This window comes from Vitis vinifera, chromosome 4 (assembly GCF_030704535.1).
Source record: "Vitis vinifera cultivar Pinot Noir 40024 chromosome 4, ASM3070453v1".
Taxonomy (NCBI): Eukaryota; Viridiplantae; Streptophyta; class Magnoliopsida; order Vitales; family Vitaceae; genus Vitis; species Vitis vinifera.
In genome coordinates this window covers 20,313,240-20,326,787 of record NC_081808.1, presented here as the reverse complement: position 1 = coordinate 20,326,787, position 13,548 = coordinate 20,313,240, and the positions used below count along the sequence as shown (strand labels likewise).

General features: G+C 31.9%; 1 protein-coding gene across 1 annotated transcript; it reads right to left on the bottom strand.

Moving 5' to 3' along the window:
• Window positions 1-193: 193 nt before the first annotated feature.
• Window positions 194-797, bottom strand: LOC104879155 (heavy metal-associated isoprenylated plant protein 43-like). The gene is made up of 2 exons (XM_010650986.3): window positions 642-797; window positions 194-480 (listed from the first exon to the last, which is right to left on the bottom strand). The coding sequence occupies exons 1-2, from the start codon at window positions 724-726 to the stop codon at window positions 194-196; spliced, it is 372 nt and encodes a 123-aa protein (XP_010649288.1). The 5' UTR covers window positions 727-797.
• Between the last annotated feature and the right edge of the window lie 12,751 nt (window positions 798-13,548).

Here is a 13,548-nt window from a genome sequence, read left to right as displayed (position 1 = left end):
TGGAATCGATTTTAAGCCCAATTAAAAAACGTTAATGTGGATTCAGCCAGAAATTTGGATGTGCTGGACTAGTAAGTAGTAACCCAATTTCTAATATATTTTGTACAACACAGAGTTATACTTCAATCATTAAATTTCACACAAAATTTACAAATTGCAAAATGAAATGCTCATGAATGGGCATGGGGTGGAGTTACAGGATAGAGCATGTAACATTGGGCTCGTCCCACTGGTCTAAATGGATGACAGCAAAACGCTGACACATACGGCAGTTGTCAGACGAGGGGACCTTTTTATCGGGCTTCTCTTTTTCGGGCTTCTCTTTTTCGGGCTTCTTTTCGGGAGCAGGTGGAGGCCCAATAGTCACCACTTCAGCGTGTTTGCAAGCCTTCCTAGCACGAACTATAACTTCATAAGGGTCTGCCTCACCGGTTACTGTCAATAAACCTTTGGTTGCGTCAATGTCAATTGTATTCACACCTGCAATTCCCCTCCCCCACCCCCACAAAAAAAGAAATGGATTTGAGGCATCTCTATAACCTTCTCATATGGGAAAAAATAAATAAATAAAAGTTTTCTTGATTAGCATTTATTCAAGTATTTTAAAAGTTAAGAAAGGGAAGGATGGGATTTGATCTCACCTTCTAATCCGGAGACTGCTTGGAGGAGCTTCTTCTGGCATTTTGGGCACCAAATATCAACCTTCAAGACGGTCCTCTGAGCCATGGACTCTCCCTTTCAAACTCAATCATAAGACTACAGTGGCATTTGGCGACAATTTATGGAGAAAGATCGGCTTCTGTCATGGATCTTAGGATTCTTCACCCCTTGTCCACATTTTCTAAGGCTTGTCCCTCTTCCATTGTCTACATTTATCTACCACTAATATTCGTATTAATTTAATCCTGAGATTTTGTTGGATTCAACCCTCTTTTACATTTAGCTTCTTGTTTCGACTTCCAAAGGCAATGGAAGCTACAGCAATGGTTGAAGACCCGTTTGGAAGTTGCTAATGGAAACAGATGGCTTTGTGTATTAGGTGTGGTTGTATTGTAATGGTTGTTTACTAGTGGTTGATGTTATTACCACTGTAGAGAACATTAGAGCTAATTGGCTCAATAAATGGTTTAATTTTTGATTTGGTATCTGGTACGATTCATATTTAAGTCAACTAATCACATTCCACAGGCCACTTTATGGAAAGCAACAGACGAAGTAGATGTAAGCTAGTCATTACCTAAGAGGCGAGGTGTAATTAACGACTCAAGATTTGGGTAGTTTTGTAAATCACTCATACAATGACAAATAAATAATTATTAAAAAATTCCATAAAGAACCGACTCAGAGGCCCCCAGCCTCTTGAGCATTTATCCATCACCAGTATGTCAGAACCGTTCTATAAAAATATAAGATTCCATTTGATATTATTACGTTTAGAAAACACTTATAATATAAAAAGTGTTTTTGATAAAAAAACTCAAGAGTTGTTTGATAGTGTTTTTAAAAACTACTTTTAATTTTTTAATATTTAAAATTTTTCATCATTCAAATATTAAAAATATCAAAAATATTTCTTAAAATAATTGTCAAACACTCTCCAAATTATTTTGAAAAGTATTTCCACAAAATTAAAAATTTATTTAAATTACTTATTCAAAAAATTACGTGATAAATGATTTTTTAAATAACATATTTAAAAAAAATATTTTCACGAAAAATGCTTTAAATAGAAACATTATAAAACAATGATTTTAATAATGTATTTTGATAGCTTGTAACATAATAATAAAAAAGTTTTTAATTTTAATAAATGATTAAAAAGGGCATTATAAATATTATTATATTATTATAGTGTATTAGAAAAAAATAACGATATTTTTTATCATGATTAAAAATTTTTAAAATTAATTAAACAAGGAAAAAATATAATAAAACAATAATTTTCATGATTAAAGAATAAATAAACATGTATATAATAATAATAAAAGAAAATTTTGAAAAGTGCTTTTTGAAAAAACGTGGAGAAAATGGATTCCTTCAATCTTCCTCATTATACACCATCCCCAACTGAAGTAAAATGTGAAGTTGGAAAGGAAGGATCCTTTACCATAAATAGGCTGGAGGTTTCTCAAGTGAACTCACGGTGAGTTTTGCCCATCAGATGCTCATAAAGTGGGTACAATGTGGCCAAGCTGATCAGAGCAGTGGAGCCATTGCTTGTAAGCCACTTAGATGATGGAATAATAGAGGAAGTGTTCAGCAGGTACCAACAGATTGTTGCTGATCGCATGTCCAGAGAGACGACTGAGTTCGTAAATGTCACTGTTTCCATGACTAGGCATGGATGACCAACATTCAACGGGGCCAGCTCCTTCATCGATCCAACGATCAACATGGCTGCTTGATCATTACTAGTTTTATATTTCAGAAGGTGCATGTACGCCTTACTAAAATAAGCTTTCCCATGATCATTTATCAATCCTAGTTGTTTAGATTGTCATATGATGTTTTATTGTCTAAGATATTATTAAATAGACGTTGGAGTGTCGTTGTCTTTACGCGTTAATTAATTGGTTTGTCAGCATCCTGATGGGAATCCTGTATTCAACAATATATTTTATAAATAAATAATTAAAAAATTGTGTTCATTGTTATTTTTCTCATAATATAAGGCCCTCATTCATTTTCAAAACCATTATCCAAAGATTGTGGGGCATCTTCATGCCAAAATATACTGCACTCGCTTCTCTTCCAGACATTAGTTTATGTGGCTCAGATTATGTTAGAAATCAGAGCCTCATGTTAATGGATATCAAGCAGAGTAATAAAAATCATGCAATATGAACAAAATAATTTATCAAAATTTCATTTTTAAATAATGAAATTTTATTTTAAGAAGCCAATCACTATAGAGTTGTTCCAAAATATGGATATGTTGAAATTCCAAAATACCCTAAAAAAATCCAATTTTTACGGGCGTTAGAAAGTTAAATTTGATTTAAAAACTTTCTAAATATTGCAATTAGATTTAGTTTCTAAAAAGAAAAGCATTTTATTTTGAATTGTTATTTTAGTCTCTATTTTTGAGTTATCAAATCCTAGAAGTTTTTCTATTTAATATTAAGATTTTTTATTTTGTTAAGTGTGGGTATCCATAAATAAGATATCATGTAATATTTGAATAATAGCGTGGTAGAATGCAATAAAGTTTTAATTCTCCATAATTTTATATTTATTTATTTATTTATTTGTGTTTCTCTCTTTCAACTCTATAACTATTTGCATACCCAACAATTGCAAGCGCTGCTTAAACATATTGCTGTGTGTTAGCCCAAGGGTTCTCTTAATTATGTTTTAATGATAACAAATCATGGTTAAGTTACTAATTGATTTGAATTGTAAAGAATCTTATGTATTAATTTAGAAATTCATCAAATGACCTAATGGATGCAAGATCAAGATGTTTGGAAGACCTTTAATTATAAGAAACAAATGTAATATGAATGCATGAGTACAGTTAGATTTTACATATCATTTCATACTTCTTTGAAAAACTCGGTTTATTTTTTAAAGTTATAGTTTCATTAAAACCCAAGTTTTATCAAATGTACCTTAGACAAAACGTTTCAAAATTGACATATTAATTTATCTAAAGACCTTGCTTAAGTGTTAGAAGAGAAAAAAAAAACTGAAAAAGATAGGTTTTCGAGCCCAAAATGGTGAACCGGTCGAAACATTGACCAATTGGCTCAACCGGATAGGGTATCGGTCGATCGGTTCCCTATGTCCGATCGAGATCCGGTCGAGGAGTGTAAAAACACACTCTCTCTCTTTCAATAGTCTTCCTTTCCTAATCGAGGTATCATTATTCCCGGTCGAGGTCTGGTTGAAGCAATGGTAACTTGTTAAAGCATTAAATGCTCCAACGGCTAGTGAATCGGTTGACCCCTATCTCGATCGGTTGAGGCTGCTTTTTGATTTTCTTGACTCCCAAGGTTAGAAACCTATAAATAGAGAGCTCTACTTCATTTATGACTAAGAGAACACCTGCATTTATTTGTCTACCCACTTGTTCTTGCCTTAAAAGCTCTCATTTCTTTCTTGGTGCATTAAATCTTCACTTGCATATCCTTTAGTGCACATTTGTGATTCATCCTAGCTTCAATTTGTATTTGAGCTATTATTGAGTTAGGTTGAGGGATTCATTCTTGTAAAATTGAGTGTTAAAGCCTTCAAGTGAGTTGAATCTTGAAGAAATTGTATAAGAACCCATTGGAGTCGGAATCCAAGTGTAAAGGAGATTAGAAGCTTGGTTGAAGCTTCAAGTTAGTGGAACCCTCACTCGATTATGAGCTTGATGAGAGTGGACGTAGGCAAGAAAGTGTCGAACCACTATAAAAAGCTGAGTTTGATTTATCCAATTCTATCTCTTTATATTTGCTTCTATTGTGCTTGAGTTTATTGTGTTCAAAAAGATTTTTTAAAAACCCAATTCACACCCCCCCTCCCTTCCCCGTCTCTTGAGTGTTTTTCTCATTTAAGATCAGCCTTTATTTTCTCACTGTGTATAGGAAGCTCTTTATGATACGATGACTTCTTAGCTATTCTATTTGCATATTTCTTTCAATTATTTTTCTATTATCCGAAATTTAAAAATTAAGTTATATATGCAAACATAGAAATAAAAACAAGCTATTTTTGTACCTCACATTGGTATGAAAACACTATAGAAAAGGATGATTGCCAACCTTACTTGAAGAAAACTAATTTTTCTTGGGCAAGGTGGTGTTTGTTTGTTTGTATATTTTTTTTCACTTAAATCTAAATATAACTTAATTTAAGTTAATTTTAAATACAACTTAATAGTATTAAATATTAAATTATTTGTTTTTTATTATTTTATTTATGTTAGATATTAAGTATTAATAGAATAGAAGTCATATTGATTATGTTTTTATTGTTTTAAAAAGTTATTTTTACCATTTAGTAAAAAACCAAATATTATATTGTGGACCCTGCATTTCGGCTCATGCGTTTTTCACTCGATGGCGGACTCGATTTTTGTTTGAAAAATGATTTTTATTGATTAAGAAAGTGACTTGGAGTCGCCACTTATTTTTGTTTTATTTTTAAAGGGTAACAAAATAAGAAAGAAAACCCTAAGTGCGACTCCTTATTTTGGAAAAGGTGGTCTGTGAAAAACCGGATCGGACTCAGGGGTCAAGTTACTTATTGGGAAGGTGCGGTAAAAATCGTAGCACCCCTCTAAGTCCCTAAAGTCGGGTCTCTACTAATAAAATGAAGTTGACATGACAATCAATAGGAAAATCAATGGATACTCAAATCGATCATGTACATATGGGAATCAAAACATGCATAGAGAATGACCAGAAAGAGAGTGGATGCGTACCTAGGCCACGAACGAACAATGCGCTATCATAAAAATGGGGTCAGTGCACAATACAGAACACGAAACACATCACATGCATCACAGAACAGAAATCAAAATTGTTCGAAGGAAAAATGGATTTTTTGAATTCATTTGAAAATTGGAGTCTTAGAGATCATTTGAAAATTGAATTCTTAGGAATTAAATGTAAGAATGAGAATTTAGAAATTAAATTTGAAAAGGACATTGGGATTTTGAAGAATTATTTGAAAGTTCGGGGTTTTTAGGAAAAAATTTAAGTTACGAAAATTGGGACTTTGGGAGTTAAATTTTGAAAGAAAACAAAATTGTAAGTTATTTAAGAAGTAGAAATTATGAAAGTTGATTTATAAAAATTGGAAATCTTGAAAATCATTTGAAGGCGGACTTCTTAGAAATGAATGAATAAAATGGTAAAAATAATAATGATAATAATAAATGAGTAACTGGATAAATACGATGATTGGAATATTGGGAACTGAAAATTAAGTTCGGAGATAGGACAATTGGAGTTTCAGATAGCTAAATTTAGAAATCGAAAATTTGAAGAATTAAACTTTAATGATTGAGATTTTTAAGAGAAATAAATAGGTAAGTATGGAATAATGTTACTAATTAATCAAAAACGATATTTGGACGGATGAAAGTGAATAGTGAGATTTTGTGAGATTAAAATTTAAATTAGAAAATCGGATTTTGGCAAAAATGATGTTTGAACGAAAAGTGAATAGTGAGATTTTGAAAATTAAGTTTGAAAGTCGGATTTTTGAATGATTGAACTTTAATTATTGGAATTTTTAGAAAAAAGAAATAAGTGAACGCAGAAATAGCGATTAACAAAAATGATATTTAAATGAATAAAAAAATGTAGTGGGATTTTTGAGACTGAAAATTAAATTGGGATGTTGGATTTTTGAAGGATTAGACTTTAAATAAATAGATAAGTATGAGATTATAATTCTAATTGATGAAAATAAGATTTAAACGAATTGTAGAATTTTTAGGATTGAAAAATTAAATTAAGACGTGGAATTTTTGAAGGATTATACTTTAAATAATTAGATGGCTACGAGATAATAATTCTAATTGATAAAAATAACGTTTAGACGAATAGTGGAATTTTTAGGACTGAACATTAAATTAGGACGTTGGATTGTTGAAGGATTAGACTTTAAATGAATAAATAAACATGGGATGATAATTCTAATTGACGAAAGTAACATTCGGACGAATAATGGAACTTTTAGGAATGAAAATTAAATTAGGATATGGGATTTTTGAAGGAATTGGACTTTAATGAATGCAATTCTTAGAAGAGGATAAATATATACGAAATAATAATAATAATTAACAAACATAATATTTAAATGAGTGGATTTGAATAGTGAAAATTTTGAGATTGAAAATTAATTTAAGAAGTCACATTTTTTGAAGAATTTGAATTTTAATGATTGGAATTTTTAGAAGAATTAAATAGATAAATACGGAATAATAATAGTAATAATAATAAGAATAATATCTAAACGGATGAAAGTAAATAGTCGAATATTTGAAATTGAAAATTAATTTAGGAAGTCGGATTTTTGAAGAATGGTTCTAAAAGACATAAGTTTTTGAAGATGGGACTTAAAATTTGAAATGTAGAAAATTCATTGAAACCGACATCGTCTAATTATATAAAAAAATTTCATATAGGATGATTAAACACCACTAAGGAAGAGAAGATAACATATGAATTATTTTTAGTTTTAAAAATGATATTCAACCCTAATAATTCGTTTTTTAATTGACTTTAAGTTGTGTTAAAAAAAAAAAAGGTGAAAGCAAAATAAGATGAAAAATAAGACTAAATAAATAAATTAATGAATTACGAAAATTAGAGGCTTAAAGATTTATTTAGGATGGGAGCAGCCCAATGGGCTAATTCAATGCAGACATGGGCCATGAGGGTGGTTGGCATGGAGAGCATGAGGCCCTCCACCAACATGCTTGGGTTGGGCTGCTTCTCAAGCCCAATATCTACCACCAATGGGCAAGCCCAAAACTCTAAACTCCATCACAGACCTGGGCTTGGGCTCCAACTCAAGCCCATATCTATTGTCATCATGGGCAAGCCTAAAACCTTAATCTCCATCACGACCTCTTTATTTGGGAAGACATCCCAGAGTCCATCACTTGCAATAATTATGAAAACCATCATTTTCTTCTTCTTGAATCTCTGGATCAGCAACAACATGATGCCTTAAGAAGTTCATCCCCAAATGCACAAGAAACAGAAAGAACACCACCAACCCGCCAGATTCCTGCCCAAATAACGAAACCTCCAGCGTCTTCAATCCTTTGACGTTCATCAGATCTGTCAGGTTCGTGATCAGTGGACAACGGGATAGTTGAACCCACTCTACAAGCAGCCACTCCTTTAGCAGGGTACCCGACGGAAGGCAACGGAGGCAATTCCGGTCTGGTACCCGGCGGTCTTAAGAAACACGGGCGCGACAAGGTTGAAGTGGGGACAAGGAAAGAGTTGCACCAGCCGCCATTGTCGCCGGGAAGAGCATAGTCAGGCGAGCGGAAGTGGGTGACGGTGACGAAGATGGAGAGGGTTGCCGGGGTGACACTCTTGCCGTAAACGCCGAGGATTCAAGCGTGAATCAAGGTGAGAAATGAGAGGAGTGAAGCAAGGGAAAGAAGAATGAGAAGAACCATTGAGAGAGAGAGAGAGAGTGGGGGGGGGGGGGAAGATGCAGTCCCGGTTTGCATGGTTCTCAGCACTCATGCTGGTGAGAAGAAAATGGATTCCACCACACAAAACCAACAACAAAAAAACAATACCATACATATATCTGGATGCCACAATGAATATGGTAGAGACCCTCATCCATTATTCAAGCCAGATTGATGCAAAGGAGAAGGAACCAACAGCATAAGTAAAAAAACGTCAAGTAAATCAACAAAGACATGGGAGTGATGCTCAGAATAACAGTAAGTATGGTCAAATATGAATATACCTGTAAATTGCACTAGATGTCCTCCCTTCTTAGCACCAGAAAACCTTCTTCCCCACCTGTTTCTTTTTTTGAAAAAAATCCTCCTCTCTTCCGCACCCCTCTGCCATTTTTCTTTTTTTCTTACTCTTTTTTCTTTCCTTCCTTGGCAAGTCACTACTTGCCCTGCTGTTCACCCATATCAGCAAGCATGGGCTCCTCAACAACCAGCATGGTCGCCCCTGCCTCTGCCGTGTCCACGTGTCCAATGCAGCTCCTTCCTGGCAGAAAATGGGTCCCCCTCCTCACTTCAAAAAAAATCTCCCGGTGGTCCCTCAAACCAACTGGAAAAACCCTTGGTCTTTTAAGGGGTCTACACTTGTATTCTTCTATTTAATAATATATAAATAATAAATAATAAGTAAAAGAAAATTTTAATATAAATATTTAAGATTTGAAAGTAAATTATATTCAATGCACCCAGGACATACAACAGTTCATGCACGCAATAATTAAATAATTAAATCTGTCTAATTATCTCCAAGCATAAAAACAGAAATATGTAATGTCTAATACTGTCTAATTTATTGCAGAAATTTAAGCATAATAACACAAATATTTGAATCTGAAAATATTGTTTATTGAAAATATACCTTGATTATACAGAGTTGATGACTACAAGTTGTTGACAGCAGAGGTATGACTCTAACTCTAAGAAAATTACAAAAGAAAATTTTTTGAACTCTCAGAATTTTTGCACTCTCTATTTTTTCTACTCTTGAAACTATTTCTCAGAACTCTTGAAACCTTCCCAAGCTCTCTCTCGGCTATTGGAACTCTGCCTCTGGAAGAAGCCTTGGAGTCTTATTTATAGTAGAGGCTATGGGCTTAAAAAAGGCTTTGTCTCTTTGATGTCTTCCACGTGTATGGAGATTGCAGGAGGTAAGGTTCTTTTCTTCCTCTTCATTTTTATCACATGGCTAATGAGTCACCTTCTTGCTTTTTACTTTTGAGTCATAGTAAAAGGCGAATTTTACTATTCACAAAACACTATTCACTTTTTTTTTTTTTTTTTTTTTCACTTCACACCTGCAGACTTTATATACTTTTTTTTTTTTTTTTTTTTTTTACTGGATAATTACAAGGGAGCATATACAGATGTACAAAAGATTCTTGATATCTCTTAACTGAGCATTTCTAAGAGATATTTTTCAAAAGTTTTTCTGGCTTCTTCTTCAAGGACATATTCTTTTTTGTACTTATCAACAAGATAAGTAAATTGAGTTTGAAACAAAAGAGGAATTTTAGGAAAGTTATTTGCAGAGATGATTTTTTGAATATTGTCTTCAGCAATGAGATTATAGTTAGAAGAACTATAAATCTCAGAATCAAGGTCTCTGGCAATCATTCTTGATCTCCAATGTCTGATTTGTTTTTTGAGACTGGATTTAGTACAGGGCCAAGGGTCCTCTGTACCAAACAACTGATATTTTCTCTGATTTGCTTTGAACAAAATGAGATGTTGAGCAGGGTAGACTCCTCCATCATTCGACCATTCAGGAGATTTACTTTCTATGATGAGTTCAACAGATTTGAAATCATTAATGAAGGCATTTAAAACACAGACAGCTAATTTTCTTCCAAATTTATCAGTTTGATCAAGATGAGAGAAAATCAATTGATAAAGAACTCCATAGTCCATGAGGAGGGTTGGAGTTAGCTCTATTGACTCATTGTTGAATTTAATGACTATTGGTTTATAACTGTCTAGGTCAATGTTGACTTTGCATATACTGTAAGTAAGAGCACACTTACAGTCATGCCTTTCTAATGGAATTTCTCTACACAAGGGATCGGTCTTTGAACAATTATTATAAGTGTTGTCATAACAAGAAATCCAAGTGAAGCTCATCCCTTGAATAGTAATTCCAAAAGTGCTACAGTCAGCAAGAAATTGCATGATATGCTCTTGCTTTGCTTCTCCTGTAGCTTTAGCCTTTTCACATATCATCTGTCTAATGCTTTCAAGAAGGTCCAAATTTTTTAACTTGAAAAATGAAAATCTGGAAATTTGACATTCTTGACTTTCCTTAGAAAGTTTTGAATCTTCATTTGGTTTTGAAAGCTCTTTTTGAAATTCATTTTGAAAATCTTTTGAAAATGCATCTTTGGATCCTTTTGCTTTTTTCCTGCAAATGAAATTTTCAAGATCTATATCCATTGGGGTGCAATGTATATCAGAACTTGAAGGGTTAGAAAAACTTTCTAATTTATCATTTAACTGTTTAAAATGGAAAGATAAGGCATTTAAAGCTTCCAACTTTTGAATATCACTTTTTGCATTCCAGAGGTTGTCTAAAATGCATTTTTGTGATTTGTCTAAACCTTCAATATCTTTATGAATCCGAAATGACAGATTACATTTAGGAAATACTGGAAGAGTAAATTTCCCAAATGTAATTCTTTCTTGCTCCATCTGTAAACAAAGTTCAAATGTTAGTATCTCTATTGAAGAATAAAACAAATATCTAATGGTTTTGTCTTTATCATACCAAATTTGAAAATATATTGAGTTTATGAGGGGAACATAATTTATAATAATGATGTTAAAATGAGTTTTTGAATATTTTGAAATCACATTTATTGACTTATATGAGCATGCACAAATACCATCACAATCTTTTTGATTATCTGATTCTTCTTCTAGACTTGACTCTTCACTTGATATTTCTTGAGTTATGAGGATCTGATTATCTTCTTTTGATTCATAATTTTCACTTGATTCATCATTTTCTTTATCAATCATTAATCCTATCATTAAATTTTTGAGTTTATCACTTATTTCTAATGAATTGATTTTATTTTCTAATTGACAATCTCTTGAATAATGACCTACTTTTCCACATTTATAACAAGTAGGTGTTTTCTTTTTTAAATTTGATTTGTTTGGAGGTTTTGATTTATTAGGAGTAGATTTTACAAACTTCTTTTGAAATTTTGATTCTGTTGAGGGTTTTTTACTTTTTATTTTATTTTGTTTATTTTTTCTTTTTGAAGGGGCAACTAATGTATCATAACCATAATATGAACAAAATTTTCCTAATTCTTTTCTATTATCTTGTTTTTCTTTTTTCATTTGACTTTTTAATTTGAGATCAGTACAAAGGGCTAAACCTTCATTATTAACAAAAGTAATTAATTCTCCATATGTTAATGACTCATAAGGAATCCTACCATTATGAATATTTCTTATTCTTTGTCTAACTTTTTCTGCAAATAAGGTGGGTAATCTTGCTATAAATTTTTCTTTCCAATAATGATTTCCACAATCAGGTCTTGACATAACTTTGACTAAAAACATATCTTTATACCACTTAAAATCTTGAAGTGTTGGACATCTAAGATTGTTAAGGATTTCAGAAGTTCTTTCTTGAAAATAGACTGGATCTCCTATAAAATGTTTTGTTATTGCAAATATTAGAGTATTGACAGCATCTTCTTCATAACTTTGGACTGATGTTCCTTCTTCTTTTAGTATTGTCTTTTTTGCATTTAATATATATTCTTTATCATTTTGACTCAAATAATGATCCCACCATCCTTTAAGCAAACCAGTGAATCCTATGACCAAGGCATCGGCAGCATGAAAGTCAGAATTACTAGTCTTGATTCTATATGCATTAGCAGCCATCATCATTTCATGAAGCAAATTTATTATTTGATGTTCACTCATTCCATCTATATTCCATTCATAAAAACTACTACCATCATAACTAGCAGCTAATTGATAATTTCTTTCTTCTAATTGGACATCAGGAAAAGAGGGTTTTGAATAATAATTTTTTCTACTTACAAAATTATTAGAAATTGCATTGACTGTTGCAGGAGGTTTTACTATTGAATCAGGAGACATTTTGAATTGTTCTTCTATTTTATTGATTTCTGATTTTCCTTTTGTTATGGTTAGAATTTGATTCTTGGTTTGATTGATACCATTAATATTGAGTTTATCTAATCTGATTTGTATTTCTTTTAACATTATTTCTGTTGGTGTTGCTAATTGAATATTTGATTTTGCAGCATTTATAAGAATAATAAAAGGTTGGTCTACACACTTAGAAGATGATGATGATGATGATAAAGTTGAAGAAACTTTTGAAGAAAATTGTAATTTTGATGTTGTTGTTTCTCCTATCCTCTCTCCCGGGACAGAAGAAAACAAAAATTGAGAAATTTTTGTTGTCTGTTGATTCACATGTTGAAGAGAATGATTTGTATAATTTAATTGTTGCTGAATTTGTCTAATGTCTTTGTAAATTATGGGACTTTGTTCATCTTTAGTTCTTGGAATTTTAAAGGGTGATGCAGAAATTGAATTATTGTCAAAATTGAATTGATGATTATTTAAGGGTAGTTGTGAACCTAATTCTGAGCTTATTGTTAAAATTCTTTTTTGAATATTTTCTGAGTGTTTTAAAGCTAATTGGTGTCCTTCTTTATCTCTTAAAGTTATAATTTGTTTTCTTTGTTTTTTAAGTTTGAAAAACCAATAGAAAAAGGGAATAGTAATTTTCTTTTGATTCATATATTTTTCATATTGTTTTCTTAATGCATTTCTAGTTTGAGAAGGAAATGTTTGAAAATAAGCTCTTTTTGTATCATTTTGAGGAGAAAAATAATCTGATTTTATCCATTCTACATTAGGAGTAAAATGAGTCTTTTTGTAATTTTTCTTATGAATTATGTTGACTTGATTGGGAAACATATCCGAATGAGTAGGAGACACAGGAGGAGATTCATTTTGTTGATAAACAGGAATAGGAATTTTTGGAACAAAATTGACACTGTTTAAGCTAGCATTTGAAGTAGAAGGTCTTGAAGACATGAAATCTTGATTAAAAGAATTTCTAGAAGCTGGAGAAAATTCTATTTGAATAGTACCATCAGTATGTTGAATAATTTTTGAAGGAGTTGTTAAAGGTTTAGTAGGTTTTGGATGGGTTAAATCTTTTAATTTCCATTGACTTCCTTGAGTACTTTCATTCCATTTTAATTTTTTAGGAACAAAAGCTTGAGTATTATTAGGATTATATTGTAATAATAATGTTTCATCTTTAACAGATTGACATATGGCTC

Bases quoted from the DNA above. Each gene is read 5' to 3' on its own strand.
- LOC104879155 (XM_010650986.3), bottom strand. From the start codon at position 726: ATGGCTCAGAGGACCGTCTTGAAGGTTGATATTTGGTGCCCAAAATGC. The intron at 481-641 runs GTGAGATCAAAT...GGGGAATTGCAG, and splicing joins AGCAGTCTCCGGATTAGAAG to GTGTGAATACAATTGACATT.